The sequence below is a fragment of the Vigna angularis genome, chromosome 7, assembly GCF_016808095.1.
Source record: "Vigna angularis cultivar LongXiaoDou No.4 chromosome 7, ASM1680809v1, whole genome shotgun sequence".
NCBI lineage: Eukaryota > Viridiplantae > Streptophyta > Magnoliopsida > Fabales > Fabaceae > Vigna > Vigna angularis.
The window spans coordinates 5,487,778-5,504,535 of NC_068976.1; the positions used below are offsets into that span (position 1 = coordinate 5,487,778).

At 34.8% G+C, this 16,758-nt stretch overlaps 1 protein-coding gene across 1 annotated transcript; it reads right to left on the reverse strand.

The window, feature by feature from the left end:
* Positions 1 to 7,889: 7,889 nt before the first annotated feature.
* On the reverse strand, positions 7,890 to 9,608 carry LOC108336840 (GATA transcription factor 12). Its single transcript, XM_017573287.2, has 2 exons — positions 9,315 to 9,608; positions 7,890 to 8,746 (listed from the first exon to the last, which is right to left on the reverse strand). The coding sequence occupies exons 1-2, from the start codon at positions 9,606 to 9,608 to the stop codon at positions 7,994 to 7,996; spliced, it is 1,047 nt and encodes a 348-aa protein (XP_017428776.1). The 3' UTR covers positions 7,890 to 7,993.
* Positions 9,609 to 16,758: the final 7,150 nt, after the last annotated feature.

Consider the following 16,758-nt stretch of genomic DNA (forward strand, 5'->3'; position numbering starts at 1 on the left):
GGTATTCAATGTTACTTCGGATAATTGTATTGTGGGAGGTGGCTAGCTTTCTGATAGTTCTTTGTGCCATTTTGTTTGGGTTAGGATCAGGTAAAGGATGAGATGATATATTTTTTACTGAGATAAAGAAGGTGGCATGGCTTCAACTGTAGGAAGTGTTCCCTCAATAGAACACCCAAATTTCAAACTTTTCTGCAGCTTACGCAAATTCCTTTCAACTTCTAGGTTAATTTGATAAAATTCTCCCGGGTTAGCTCGGGTCATGCACTACGAAGTATGCTTGAAGTTGTTTCTCTGTTCTTGACTTCTTCTTTTTTCTTTTGTTCTTGCTATAGAGAAAGATTTCAAATAAGAGATAAGAGAGACTTTGTTTGGGTCCACTCCCAGAAAAGAAAGGTGCGTCACAATTGACAACTTAAGTATCAAGTCTTTCCAAGCCAGAGTATATTCAAACTAGCCTCAAGTATTTCTCAAGAGAAATTCTTAATTAAAACAAGAACAAAGATTTTTCTAAGAATAAGAATAACTAAAGGCTACAAAATAACTCAAACCAAATTAAATGTATTTGCGTTAACTAAAACAAAGAAATGAATAAAGATAAAAATAAAAATAAGAATCAAAATATTCAAAATACTAACCGTACTCCCAGCAACGACTCCAAATTTGATACGCTGTCGTTGAAGCTATCAAATTAATACTACTTTTCAAGGCAACTTCAGTATTGCCAAGTAGTATTCAAGAAAGTAGATAGGGTTAAAGTAACCCTGAGTCGTCTCTCCCAATGAATGCGGAATTGCTTTTCAATATTTGACTTTATGAATGTTATGCAATGCTTTATAATAAAACAAAGAAATGAATAAAGATAAAAATAAAAATAAGAATCAAAATATTCAAAATACTAACCGTACTCCCGGCAACGACGCCAAATTTGATACGTTGTCGTTGAAGCTATCAAATTAATACTACTTTTGAAGGCAACTTCAGTATTGCCAAGTAGTATTCAAGATAGTAGATAGGGTTAAAGTAACCCTGAGTCGTCTCTCCCAATGAATGCGGAATTGCTTTTCAATATTTGACTTTCTGAATGTTATGCAATGCTTTATAATAAAAGTGAGAAACTATGCTAATGAAGTTAATGTTGGAAGAATGTTTGAGGAACAAATAAGAAACCTAGAAACAATTATGATGAAATAGGCTAATTCTACTACTTTTTCAAGATAGATTCTTCATCGATTATTCACAGATCATTGTTCAATTGATTATTGTTCAAGTTTCAAATTAATTAAAGTACGTTCTTAATTAATTTGAGGCGATCATGCAATTAACCAAAGTAGATTCTCAATCAAATGTAAGACCTTTCTAGATTATTCACAATGAATTCAACCAAAGTACATTCTCAATCAAATTCTATTGTGTTTAATCATGTCTATTCTTAAATCTCCTAACCAAATTAAAAGCTAATTAATCAAAGTAAATTCTCAATTAATTATAGTTGAAATTATTACCACCAACCAAAGTACATTCTCAATTGATAGCAAAAACTCGTTTAACCACATGAAAGTTCCTAAATTTAACTAATGTAAATTCTCTAGAAACCCTTGAATTCATATGATTAATATGCATGTAGATTCAAACACCTTTTGATGCAAAAATCATTGCTTTTAATATGATTGAGAGATGAAAGACATAGAAAGAGAATAACTCAAATCAATAATCAAAAGAAACAATTGCATTAATTCAACTTAACCTCAAAATCCATAATGAAATTACAGTTGAATAGCCCTAGAAGTTTAGCCCTCCATGAATGGAGTGAAACACATGATGAAATAAAAGTGAGAGGAGTGGTGGATGCTTGCTTCTAGTGGAGGAGTCTGAGAGTGGAGGAGTCTGAGAATGAATGAATGAGTTATGCCTCCCCTAGGTCTCTTTATATAGGGTTTATTGGGCTTGGACTTTGAAATTTTGTTGACAAGATATTTTATCTTATATCTAATATCTTCCAAATATTCAACATATTTAATCAATTTTTTAGAATATTTGATAATATCTTTTCTAGATTCAAAAAGATTTGGCAAATATTATCTTTTGATATTTATTGATATAGTTAAATAAGGTAGTTATTTAACCATATCAAATAAAATATCTTAAGATATATTTTCTCCAAATTATCTTTTAAAATATCTAACAATTTAAACTTGCCCAAAATTACATTTCAACCCTTTTTATTTTATTTAAAATTGCACAAAAGTCCAGAATTTTCCTCTATTACACTTTAGCCATTTCTTTCTTTTCAAAATTGCATAGGCGCCCTCAGTTGACCAGATTGGACCAGCTTTGACCATTCAATTTCATGTTTTTAAATGAATAAAATTCTAACTTCACCTACACAAATAAACATTAGAACATCCAAAATAATTTATGCAACTAAGAATCACATTTTAATAATCTTTAATTCCCAAATCCAATAAATCCAATCGTCACAAATTCATTTTAAATCAATCATTTAAGCACAAGAATCTTATCAAAATTTGAATTTGAAAACATAAATGTGGGCATAAATATGCACTCATCACTAGCCTTCACTATTGTTTGTAATTGCTAGGATGGGTGTAGTTTGTTGCTATTTGGTGTGATTCTTCTCATTAACTAAGTTTTATTTCTAGTGTACCTTATTTTGAATGTCATGATGATTTTGTAATTATTGAATTGCGTTTCTGGTTTTGAATGTGCTATCACTTGTTTGAATGTTTCGTGGTCACATATGTTAGGTTCCTTGTCATGTTCACGCTTTTACATCTATGTTTGGTGCATGAGGGGCGAGTTTAGATATCAAGTTAGTATGTTGTGGCATAATTGTATTAAGACCATGCTTTTTGTTATTAAAAATGTGTTAGCCATGCTTCTGCGTTTTTGGATGTTCTGCATAGTGTCATTGAACATTTCTGATTGGGTCCACCATATTTTTCACTAGAAACTGGGTGTTGTTTCATAGCATTGTTTTTTACATTTAAAATTGTGGTTTATGATGTTAAGTCATGTTGTTGCTGTCGTGAATCCTCAATCTACATAGTTTCAAATTGATTGCAGTTTCTTACCGAGCTCTTACACCAATGAGGCCATGTTCTTTTGATAAGATCATGTTATATTGTTACTGTTTTTTTGCATTCTGTTATCTTCTGGCCAAGCTGCTACAGTGATGAGGCCAAGTTTGTTCATTAAAGACCACGCTATATTAATTCCACTAGCATGCCTTATTATTTTTCTGCATTGAAATATGTCTAATTGTTCCCTTTGATTGAAACCGTGTTTTTGTTCATAAGCCATGTTGTTCTGTGTTATGCTGAGTTGTGTTGCATATTTTAGCATGTTTCTTTACTGCATCTGCATAAATTGCTTGTTATAGTATTTATTCTTGTGTTGCCACTCTGTTAAACATAGGCCAATGTCGGTTTTGATTGGTTACGTGGGTTTCCTTCACTACAAAATTACCTTTTCAACGTGTCTAGCCTGTGATGTGTCTTCTGGTTCTGTCATGTTATATGTATGTTTTAGATGTGAAAATAAATGTGGTTTGCTCGTACCTATGGCAGCTATTTAATAGCCTTTCACGATCAATGTTGTGTAACACAAATTTAATAGCCTTTCACGATCAATAAAGTCCATCGCAACTTCTAACCTATTTTCCTTGTCATTTAAAGATTTATGAGTAAAAACTCCATTTCTTATTACAAGGAGCACTATAATCAATTTGAACTGGAAATCTGCGGACGAGATATCCTTCCCTTTCTCCCCCTCGAAAAGAAAAGGATTAACACTCGAACTTCATCTCCTGCACTGCCTCATAAACTTTGACTTGTGACCAATAGGCAAAATTGTTTGTAATTTTAGGATAGTTTAATTAGGTTTCTTTTCTCTCCTGTTTTCTTTTTTTAGTTATCCCCTTGCACATTGAGGACAATGCGTCATTCAAGAATGGGGGAGGAGTTTCATTTTTTGTTTTCTGCTTGTTTTCCTTTATTCTTTCATATATTTTCTTTATTTTTATTTTTCTGGAGTCATTTATTGTTTTTAGATATTAAGAATAGTGCAATACTGTTATTTTGAATTTTATTCTCTATTTTGAACTTCCTTTGCTGTTTTAGATTTTGTTTTGCTGTTTTAAACTATGGTTTCTATTTTGAACTTGTGTAGACAGTTTTATTTTAGTTTATTTGTTGTTTTTAGGAAACCTTCACAGATATTACATAGAGATTGATTTGCTGTTTTTAGTTCATTATTGTGAGTACTTAATTTCAGATTTTCCATTCTTAGTTTATAGTTTCTAACCTAATCTAACATCTTTCATTCAATTGAGTTGAGTAGCTTTACACGAAGAGTTAGTTTTTTTAACCAATTTTGATATATTTTACCTTTGTGAGACTTGACCTTAGTTTCTTTCATTGTGTGATTCACTTTTGATTTGTAGTATTTCAAGATAGGTGCAAAATCTCTTACTGATTCAAGCATAGATCTTTTAGAAGTATACTATGTTGTCATTGATTAATACATGTCATTAGATGTGAACCATTTTATTGATTAGGATGCTTACATATCAATGACTAAAAACCTATTTCCTAAAATATGAATAAGTCACAGATTTTTATTATTAGTTATATACTAAGTTTCTCTCTCTCTTTGACTAAGAGTATAAAGCACAAACGTTGCCTAATTGTTTTAAGAAACATGTTAGAAAATGTAGATAGTTATAGGTAATATATATATATATATATTAAAAGGTATAAAAAGTTTTGCCGTTTAACGGGGATTAAAAGTAATGTACAACAGGCAATATAAAAATAACATATTTTAGTAGGGTTTTTTTAATTCCTTGTAAATAAATTTTTTACGGTTAACAAAATTGTCGGAAAAATCACCGTCACAAAAAATTACGGAATTTTATTCGTAACTACCGTTATTTACGGTAGTTTTTCATAAACTGTCGCAACTTACGGGAATTTATATAACCGCGGTTATTTGCGGAGATTTTCACAAAAATGCCGGTACTTATATGGGTTAGTAAAAACATTTCAATATTTTCCGATTTATATAGTTGGGTTTTGAAAACCGTCCGAAAATAATTTAATTTTTTTATTATTCAAATGATTTGATTAATGTTATTAATATGAAATATGTTTAATATTAAACCAAAATAATATGAAACCAAAAGTAATTATATAAAATAAACTATGAAATTAAAAATACAATTAATTTGTCAACTTAAGAAATAACATGTTCTGTCCTAAAAATTAAAAATAAACTTGTTCTTCTACATAACAAATCAAAAATTGCTTTGAGTAACAATTATGATTCTTGTTGGTCTTCATTTTCTTCATCATTTGATACGCTTTCTTAATCAGATACCTACAATATAAAATAATAGTTAGTAGATAATATGACCACTTTGGGGTCATGTAATTCCCAAAAAAAAAACAATTATTCACATAAGTCAATCATGCCAATGTATTGAAAATGTAAATCAAGAACTACTCCTAAGCTCAATATCAAACAAGTTGGAAAGCATAGCTAAGTGGAAGTTAAAGGAACAAGAAAAGACTTATTTAGATGCTTTTTAAGCAATGAAATTGGAACAAAAGAGATATAAATCTTGCAAGAAAATTAAAAGAAAGCAATAACACTAATTCTAATTGGCAAGACCAAAGAACAAATATACAAATTGAAATTGAAATCAGAGAAAGAGAACATTTCCCATAAGCTATTACCGTGAAACCAAGGCAATAAATCTAAAAAAAAAATGAATGTATGCAACCATCAAATTTAGTAACCAATATTGAGGAGTCATGGTACACGTTTTAAAAAAAGAAGACCATAGTTCCAGCCTATGCATAATTTAGTAACCAATTTAGGCAAGAAAACAATTGTTTACTCTACCCTTTATGACATAAACCGTGAGACTCACCTTACCACACATAACATACTATAAGCTTAGAGTAAACGTGAAACATAGAATGTATTGACAACCAAGTTCTCCATTCCTTCATAAACTCAGATCAACAATGCATATATGAACTTATTTCATTAAGCCAATAAGCCGACTTAAAAAATTCAACAATAGATAGAAATGAGGAGGAACAAGGCAACGACAGAATTTAACAGTAAACCTTAACAGGACAGAGGAGACTAAGACGCAAAAATGATCAAACCACCTTAAAATAATGCAAATATATTACAAACTATGCTCTGTTAAATTCTACTCCTTACCGTTTTGTTAGATGTGAAATAAGGCGTGAGAGAATCATATTTTAGTAGGACCCCTATGGCATCAAATTGGAAGAAGAAAATTATATTTGGATTTTTCCAAACATCACCGCAAACCGTTTCTCAACACGGTTGTTGACAACCAAGTTCTCCATTCCTTCATAAACTCTGTTATATTAAAAATTTAATTATTTAGTATTCTCTTTCTATCTATTGTTGAATTTTTTTTTTCAACATCATCTAGCTACATCTTAGCAACAATTTTTATATGGCAAGGCAACAATATAAGCCAAGCAACAACATTGTCATACAAGAATCATTTTACAGATCAAACATTGCAAGTATTCACACAATCCAGACATAGATTAGCTCCCCATACCTGGATTTTGATTCCTCTTCACAAGTAATGTGTACTCCCACCGAACTCCGTCACTCTCTCAGCCCTCTATTTCACTCTTAAGTTTCTCAATATGCTTGATTCGGTGGCTCTACCCTTCCTTACGTCTCCCCTTTTTCAGGTTTCATTTAAAGCCCCCATGTCGATCCCGAAATCCTAAAATCATGCTCACCCTCCTCTGATTTCATCTTCTCCTCTTTAATACTCTTATTCCGTTTCTCTTTGGAGCATTGAATGCAGGCTGCTCACCTTGACCTTAGGATTTACAAAATCAAAAAGAAAATAGAAGAAAAACAAGAGAGAAGTAGTAACAGAGGAGACGCGAATTCAAGTGCACTTACCGGTGGATTGGGAAATATTAACACTTACCGGCGGCTTGATAAAATAACAGCTAAAACTGTCTTAAAAAATAAAAAATAAAAAATAATTATATTTTAATTGCGGTTTAGCTTCGAACGGACAAAAAGTAAAGAAAAATAATAAAAAAAACTAATAAAAAATATACTTGGACTTTTTTTTATAAAACCGTCAAAATTATCAAAGGTTTATAAAACTGCCTGAAAAAAAGTCTTGGTAAAATATGTTATTTTTTAGTGAGGAGTTACCGTAAAAATTAATATGTTTTTATTATGTAATTCAAAGTCTTATACTTCTACATGCTAATGTTAAATGTAACGCATTATTTATCATATCAACTATAGTTTATAACATCTTAAGTTAAAAAACAATTTTTATTAAAATTAAACCAATAATTTACGTTTTCATTTACTTAAATTTCTGTTAAATTGTTATGTATCATTCGAAAACTTATTATTGTATTCGTAAATTTATTTAAAACGATTAGTTGTAGCCGCAAAAACTTTGTTTTATACAAGAACTTCAAAAAAGTTATAAAAATAAAATTAATTTGTTAAAATCAGTTCATGTATAAATTAAAAATAAAATTTGGATAATCCAAATGAAAAATATTGTATAACTTATACGCAACTTTTTATTTATGAAATAATTTATTGTATTTTATTGTTAAAAAGTTTTATGGAAAAGTTGGTAGGGGAACAAATATGAATCAGAAAATAAAAATTAGGTAGAGAAATTAACCTTTTGGATGGAGTGTAAGAAAATATGGCCGAAAGAGAAACGGGTTGAAGAAATATTAGAGTGATGATGAGTGCATTCTACATAAACTCAAAAATTATGAGTGAGGAAAAGCCATTCCCGAGCGAATTAGGATGAAAAAGAAAGAAACAATAACAAATTAGAATGTCCTAATGAACATGTAATAACTCTGCTACAAAATAAATTACCGGATGCTCCACCGTAGTTGTCCTACTCTGGCACGTACTAGATAAGCTGCCTGTAATCGGGTCCCACGTGTTGGTGGACCAAGTAATCTTCACTGTTGGATACGTCTAACAGCATGTTCTGATGATGATGGTGTTGTAGGAACTGTTGTTGCTGGTGCTGTTGGGCCCGCACCATCTCCTTCTGCCTTCGCAGCTCTAGAACCTTGCGGTGCGAGTTCGAGTGTTTTGTCAGAACAAACGTTGGGCTTGCCGCGGGTCTGTACTCGGGCACCAGCCGCCCCGACTTGTACCTCACTCCACACGCGTTACACAGCGTCTTTGGACCCATGGGCCCGGTTCGCCACTGTGGTGTCTTGTCCGTGGCGCAATGCAGACATCTGCGTCCGTCTCCACCACTGCCATCGCCGCTGTCCTTCTTTCTCGGTGTTGTCTTCGCGGGTTTTTTTGTGCCGGAATGAGTGGAAACAGGAGCAACGACCTCAGTGTCTGAAGACGACGTCGTTGGGGACAGGACGAGGAGGCGCGATGCCCAGTTGCATGGGGGCCCGCGGGACCTTTTGCTACGGGCCTTGGCTGGGACCGACACTTCCGAATTGAATATCGGGTTGTTTCGGGTGGGCTCGGAATGAAACCCGTTTCTTGTGGGCTCGGAGGGGAACCCGCGGGCCTTTGGTACGTGGTCGTTTCTCGCATTCATGCCTGATATCAGCTGCATCTTCTGCAGGTCCTCGCTGGAAAACGACTCCTCCACGAAATTCGAAAGCCATTCTAGCTCTGCTATATCATCATACTGCTTTCAAATTTAAATGAAATAGCAAAAATTATACATATTGCGTAATAATATAATTTGAAAATTTATTATTACGTACACGAGACATTAAACTCTTGCACGTTTTAGCATGTGCAACAGTTAATTGTAGGGTTCATTACGTTCGTCATAGATAAATAATAATTTTTATTGTTTAGAACAAATGTAATAAATTGGAGCAACGATTGTAAGAAAAGTAGTTTATTGGACCGTGAAATGAGGGTAATTCTGTTAAGCTGATCCTGAAATTACTGGCCTAAGAAGGATAAACTGATAGTGATGTATGTATTTACACAAGTTAGCGATTTTAAGGGAGATAAAGATGGTCAAATTGGAATGCAGGCTTTGTGCGTTACCCTTGGGTCATGTAACGAGGTTGCGAAATTTGTTGGTTGGTCATTGATTTTGAGATGGAGTAATAACTAATGTAATAAATAATAATAATAAATAATAATAATAATAATAATAATAATAATAATATTAATAATAGTACAGTAATTATTATTATTATAATGTTACAACTTTATATAACCAATATAATGTTCTATACCGGTACGCATAGGTCACCGGAAAAATGACCATCGGAGAGACTCCGGCTACCAATGTCCGGAATGGTATTGGGGTCGTAGCCGGAGAAGGAGGAGGAGTTGCAGCTATCAACGGCGGTGACGTTGGAAGAGTCGGTGGAGTTGACAGGGAGAGAATCGAATATGGTGTCGGCGTTTACAGCATCGTCGTTGGAGAAATCCAAAAGGTCCTCGACAATGAAGTGGTCAGGGTTATTGTTTTTGGTGGTGTCTAGGGTGAATTGTGGGAAAATGGCGGATGAGTTGGGTGATTCCATTGTCACGAATGTAAGAAAAAGGAGTTATTTTTGTTTGTGTTGTGTCTTTTTTTGAAGATTAATTTTTAAGGTTTAGGTTAGGAGGGAGAAGGGGATGACGACGTGACGAGAGAAGTGAAGAAAATTAGTGAGTGAGAAAGTATAGGAGTTTGAGGAAAAAAGTGAGAGAAGTTATGGCTTTGAGTGGAGTCTCGCAGAGAGAGAAAAGGAGAGAAGAGGGTTTATTTGCGCTAGAAGGGGACAAGCCACACTTAAATTAGAGGACTTTTTCCTCGTTTTTCACCTTTTTTGAAAAGGCCACTCCTACCTCCAAAATTGAAGTGAAATAAAAGCATAAACTATACTAATAGCCTTCTATTAAGTTAAAACAAACAAAAGGAATTTAAATTCCAAGTCACTTTCATGTTCTTTACCACTTTTCTCCATGTCATCATAAAAACTATCTTACAATTGTGTCCACAACTTCGTGCACAACCTGCACAAAATACAACCATCCATAAAAGAAATTGAAAAAAATATTAGAAATATTATAATTAGTTTACGTATAAAATAGTTAATTTAAATTATTTTTTTATATTTTTCTTTAATTCAAATATATTTATATATATTAAGAGTGAAACTCATTGAATTCAATGTAAAATAATTTTGGATATATATGATTCTAATTTCAAACATTCTAGTCACTCTAAACTCCAACTTCCTGTGTTGGTCGGCTTTTAACCGAACGAGTGCAAAAGACACTTTCACTTACTCAAATCCGTTGGATGATAATAAATATGGTAATTAATTAGTGTAATAATATGTTTCATCCACTATATTATTGATATTATGATTTAAGGATTTTTTACTTGAATGAGTCTAATTCACATAATTAACTATTTTGATTATTTTTTAGGTTAATCGTTGTGTTAATTATATTTTAATCATGGCTTTAGATTGGACAATGTATTGTACAGTCTCTTAGGTTGACTACTAGGCTGATCACTTAGGTCGATCACATAGGCCGACCACCCACTAGACCGATCACCTGACAACATAGTTAGCTTATCAACGACAATAACTCATTAAAACTCTAATGCAAATTAAGGTGTGATTATGCCGTCATTAGCCCAACGAAAGGTAAAATCCCATTACAACTATTATATAAAGGTTACAGGTATGACTTTAGATTAACATGCAAACAATATGCATATTTAGCCATCCGAACGGTCATCTACTAACTTAAACATCAAAGTGCCTTTTACAGGAACCCTTCCACATGGTTTGGATGAGCAGAACAAAATCTAGTTAAGCTTCCCAAAAGCTCGAGCAGTCTCTTCAATAACCTATTCGGTCTACTATAGTGCTCGATGAGTCTCCTGCACGTCCTACTCAGTCTGCTACAGTGCTCCTCAATCATCTCCAACCTCAAATTTGCCCAAAGATCCTACACCTGAAACATTTTAGCGCCCACTGTGGGGTCGAGCGAGTATCCCATTATAGTCATAAGGAACCAATGAGGGATACTTTGGAAGACCTCAATTGTCCAACCGCTCGACCTCAGTATTTATGTTTGGCATCAACTTGCTCGAACCACTCGGCCACACTTGGCCTAAAGCGTTCAACCTCAACTGCTCGGCCATACATGGTCTCACAGGTAATCGGCCACACTTGGCCTAAAATGTTCGGTCTCAACCGCTCGGCCACCCATGGCCTCACAGGTACTCGGCCACACTTGGCCTAAAGTGTTCGGCCTCAACTTCTCGGCCTTACCTTGGACTCAAAGGAATCTCGGTCGACCTTCTCGTAGGTCGGTGACCATGACTCTTCATGAAAGGAATCCTGACCGACCTTTTCGAAGGTCGGCGACTATGGCTCTTCACTAAAGAAATCTCGACCAGCCTTCTCGAAGATCGGTGACCGTGGTTTTTCACCAAAGGAATCTTGACCGGTCTTCTTGAAGGTTGATGGTCGTGGCTTTTCACGAAAGGAATATCGACTGACCTTCTCGAAGATTGGTGATTGTGGCTCTTCACAAAAGGAATCTCGACCGGCCTTCTCGAAGGTCAGTAACCGTGGCTCTTGACTAAAAAAATCTCGACTGACCTTCTTGAAGGTCGGTGACAGTGGATTTTCACCAAAGGAATTCAAGACGGCCTTCCTGAAGGTCGGTGATTGTGACTACTGACTTACTGACTTAAGCATCAGAGTGTCTTTTGCAAGTACCCTTCCACATGTTTTGGACAAACGGAACAAAATCTATTCGAGCTTCCCAACAGCTCGACCAGTCTCCTCAATAGCCTATTCGGTCTACTATAATGCTCGATCAGTGTCCTACCCGTCCTACTGAGTCGGCTACAGTGCTCCTTAACCATCTTCAACCATGAATTCAGCCTGAGCTCCCTATACCCTAAAACAAACAACTTACTTTAGTCCTTCTACGGAGATTGTCTTCACCATGTGGTCGTGCTATATGGTACAAGTTCATATTGTTAGCACGGAGTACATCTTGACATAAGAGGTTGAGATGTCCTCATATATATATATATATATATATATATATATATATATATATATATATATATATATATATATATATATATATATATAATATACTAATCTTTAACGTTTGGTATGTTTATATTCAAGTCTTAAGATGTCTCCGGTGTGGTGGGATTGTATGCAAATAAATTTTGTATTTATTTATAGATGAAATTATATATGAGTTGCAATAATTTCAAATTGAATATGGATTATGGATTCATGTTTGAAATAAATAAAGGAGTAAGGATAAAATCCGTAAACATAATTTTATTTCTAATTCAACATATATATACTATATAGGCACAAATTAACCGAGGATGAAAAGGTGATTAATGTTTACAATTGCAGGGAAGCCATCAAACAGGTTTACAGGGCGATTCCTGTGCTTTATTTATTTATTTATTTTTAATCTTTGGTTTCTCGATATCGTTTCAATAATTATGAAGAATGCCCTTTTCTAATGCTTTTTCGTTGGGTCTTCCTGTAACTCAAATGCTTTATTTTTAGGAAGTTAGTTAATTGCAAGAGTATTGTTATACTAACGAAGATTTCAAACCAGCGGTTAGTTTAATTATTAATATTATTACTTAAATCAATAATATTTGCACGGAAAGCTAAGAAAAGGGTGAGAATGTGAGAAACGTGTCCCTCGGCGTGTTCAAAGTGTACCTTTCCATTCCATATCAATCATTTCACATTGCGTAAACTAAGATGTACGGAGGATTTTTTCTTTCAAAATAAACTAAAATTAAAAAAATAATAATAATACAAGTTTTTAAAAGTGTTATCCTAATTGATCCTTTGCCTTTTATTTTACCAAGTAGACATTTAAACTATTTATTCTTAAATTTAATCTAATAGTTTTTGAGATAGTTATTGAGATGGATTGACTTATAAGATAAAGATACGAATGATTATAAGAAAAAAAACTCCATTTTGAGAATATAAGAGAGTATGGATGAATATTCATAAATAAAAAATTATTATTAGATAATTGTATTTTTTATGATAACATGTATTTGTAGGCTTTTTAATCATGTTAATGTAAAGTATAATATGTTGTATATCAATTTTGTTAATCATGAATGAGTTATGTTTATATCATATAATTAATATGAGATATGTAAAAAATATATTAAAAGATAAACAAAATATCACATTGTCGTAGGTCACAATAAAAAAGTAAATGAAGTAAATGAAGACACACTAGTACAAAATATACTTTTAAACTCGCACAATAGACCTCTTTTTATACAAAACCGCTGTCTATTCCGACACGGTGGCAGTTTGGTAATTAATGAGACCTTATAGGCCTCGGTTCAGACGAGACCGGTGCCAAAAAGAGATATTACTTCGGTTGTAAAGACAACCGGTGCCTAAATATTAGTGTCTGACGCAGTTTCTGACGCGGTTAAGAGGAACCCGAGGTGAAAGAACTATACGACACCGGTTTGTGGGAAGGACCGAGGCATAAGCCTCTACTGCTCAGACCCGAGGCATATAAGCCTCTCTTTTTTTCCCCAAAATTTTCCCCAACTTAACCTATATCTCCCTCCGCACTCTCGCCTCCCCTGGCTCTCCCTCCCTCCCTCCCTCCCCTGGCTCTCCCTCCCTCCCTCCCCTGGCTCTCGCCTCGCCTCCCCTCCCCTCGCTCTCGCCTCCCCTGGCTCTCGCCTCCCTCCCCAAGCTCTCGCCTCCTCTCGCTCTTGGATTCTTCTCTCCCTCCATTCCATTGCCGCTTCTTCCTTACCCCCACGAACCTCCCACAACTAAACCACACCACGCCACTGCCAGCCCCAGATCTGCCACCGTTTCCGTAAAGAGCACTCGATGAAGAGGAAGGAGAGGCATCGCGCAGTCGGCGGCGACGGAGGAAGAGCAGCGCGCGACAGAGGAGTGGACAATCTCCGATGAGATGCGGCGGCTGGAGGAGAATATCGGAGAAGAATGGCGCGAGGATGAGGGCCTTGTGGCGGAGGCAGATGCGGAGGGCGCGGGGGCGAATGCGGAGGGCGCAGAGGCGAATGCAGAGGATGTGACGGAGGAGGAGGAGAAGCGACAGAGGCAGTGGTGATGGCGGAGGCGGATGCGGATCCAGATTTCATTTCTTTTTGTCCAGCTTGTGCGGATCCAGAAGCTTTTTTGTCCAGATTTGATTTTGTTTTGATTTGTTTGGTTCCTTTGTTAAATTGAATTTGACTGTTAAATTGATTTGTTGAATTGAATCTGAGAAGCTTGAGGCACCAAAATGATTTTTGTCAAGAAGCTTGAGCAAGTGTGTGTCTGATTCTTCTATCAGTGTTTCATATTTTCACTCACCCTTCATCAATGGCACTCTCAGTTTGCAGTGTTGGCCCCTGGAATGAATTTTCCTTTTGCGGCATGCGTGGTGTGGTACGGTGTGAGTGGGAAGGTAGCTTCAAATTTCAATGGTTGATTGTGGCAGGTGAAGATGGGTCCTCTGAGTGTGTCTCCCATGGGGTTTGGAACTTGGGCATGGGGCACCAAAATGATTTTTGTCAAGAAGCTTGAGTGAGCAAAGACAGAAGCTTGAGGCACCAAAATGATACGAGTGGCTAAAGAAGAAGAAAAAATAAATAAAAAATGGACCCTACTGCCTCGGTTCTGGCTCCAACCGAGGCAGTAAAGGGAGAGAAACGATTTCGGTTGTTAGAAATGAGGCCTAATCGTATTATTATATGTCCCGTTTCAAAACCGAGGCATAAAGTCCACTGCTTTTTACCTCGCCCGAATATGCCTCGGTTCAAGAACCGGTGCCTATCAGCGAAAATAACCGCTGTCGTTTTTCTTTATTGTACTAGTGACACTACTAATATTTATTTGAGGAAAATATCGAAAAAAAGAAAATCCTAGAAAAGGAAAATAGTTTTCAAAAGTAGTGGATTCTTAAGTGATTATGTGTAGAGAAGATGTACATAATAATATAGTTGCCTTTGATTAATGAAGAAAATTAGTGAACTAAGGAAAATTTATTTCACCTTTCAAACAAATCCAGTGATACCTAATTGCTTATTTGATATAAATTTCTTACTTGTAAAAAAAATATTATTATTATAAAAGAGAAACATTATATTTAGATTTATTTAGCTTGACAAGGATGATGCCCCGTTTCTACGAACCTCTAGGTGCAATAGAGAATCAGAGTTACATAGCTTTTGATAGAAAACATTTGCGGGTAGAAAATTTTTATATTATTTTTAACTTTAATATAATAATTTACAACACTTAAGTTATGAATATATTTTAAAATAACTAAATTAGAAGTTCATTAAAAATGGTTTTAAATATTGAAATAATCAAATTAGAAATGCATTCAAAGTGATTTAAAAATATTAGTAGTAAAAATAGGTATATCAAAATTACAAATAAAAATAATTTCGAATAATTTTAAAATGATTGATGTATATCATTTTACTTTTAATTTCTTATTCTAAGAGCATTCTCTAAGTTATTTAATTCCTTCTTAAACCATACATTTAGCACATTTATACATATATCATGTCATAATTCTATTTTGTACTAAAGTTATTGCGTTCTACATTCTTTTTACAGTAAAACATACTTCCACCATCCACATTAAATTGCATATATCTCCCTTTGGTGGAAACTCTTAGAACAATGAAAAGGTTGGTTTGGAATAATTTCTACATCTCAGGACTTAAACTCTTCTCTCTCGGGTTGTTATCAGCTCTGTTAAGCCCTTGCAACAATGGACCGATCTCCTTCACAACTGAGCTAAGCTTCTACAAACAAAAGTCGGGCTCCTTGTCAGTTGTCGAGCTTCTTCATGTGAGTGTCGAGTTTCTTAGTGCTAGACCACACTCTTTAGAGCTGTCAAGTTTCTTCCAGTGAGTGTCGAGCTCCTTAGTGCATGGCCAGATTGTTTCCAATGAGGACCGAGCTCCGTAGTCATGGCCGGGTTAATTCTAGTAAGTGTTTAGTTCCTTGGTGCTAGACCACGCTCCTTAGTGTTGTCCAGTGTCAAAGCGCACATCATGCAATTCTAAATTATCTCGCTTAACTCCACACACCAAATCATGCCTCAATTCACCAATCATGCACGACATTTGTAGCACCCCAAATTTTCTGGGTGTCCCCAAATGCGCCGAAATTAAAAATTTCACAATGGAGAATAATTTTTCAAATAAATCGAATCTAATTAATTTTTACAACACAAATATTCAAATTCAAAATTTTGCCAATACATAAATATGTAAAATTTTCTTAAGGTAAAAAACCACATAGACTTTTCCTGCTGAAAGTTTGTCCCATCTCTCACAAGTCTATTCAGCATCAAGCATATCTGCAAGTGTTCCGTATAACACCAACGTCATACGATCATTGTCACACACAGAAACAAGTATGAGTGAGCTAATCGAATAAACATTAATTAACCAATACATCATTTACATCTCAGTCATTTAGTTTCTACCACTATCCTATCACCCCAACCAACATTAACTCACAATAAGATTATTACAAGAAAATACAATGATAATTCATATTTTCTCTTAAAAGGAATCGTGACCAACCCATTAATTATACACAACCTGTTCGTTAACAGCAACCTGTTCGTTAACAACAACCTAAACCAATACTGGCCATC

Excerpts from the sequence above, each read along its gene's own strand:
- LOC108336840 (XM_017573287.2), bottom strand. The coding sequence starts at position 9,608 with ATGGAATCACCCAACTCATCCGCCATTTTCCCACAATTCACCCTAGAC. Across the intron at positions 8,747-9,314 it reads CCGGTGACCTATGCGTACCG|TATGATGATATAGCAGAGCT; the intron begins GTATAGAACATT and ends ATTTGAAAGCAG.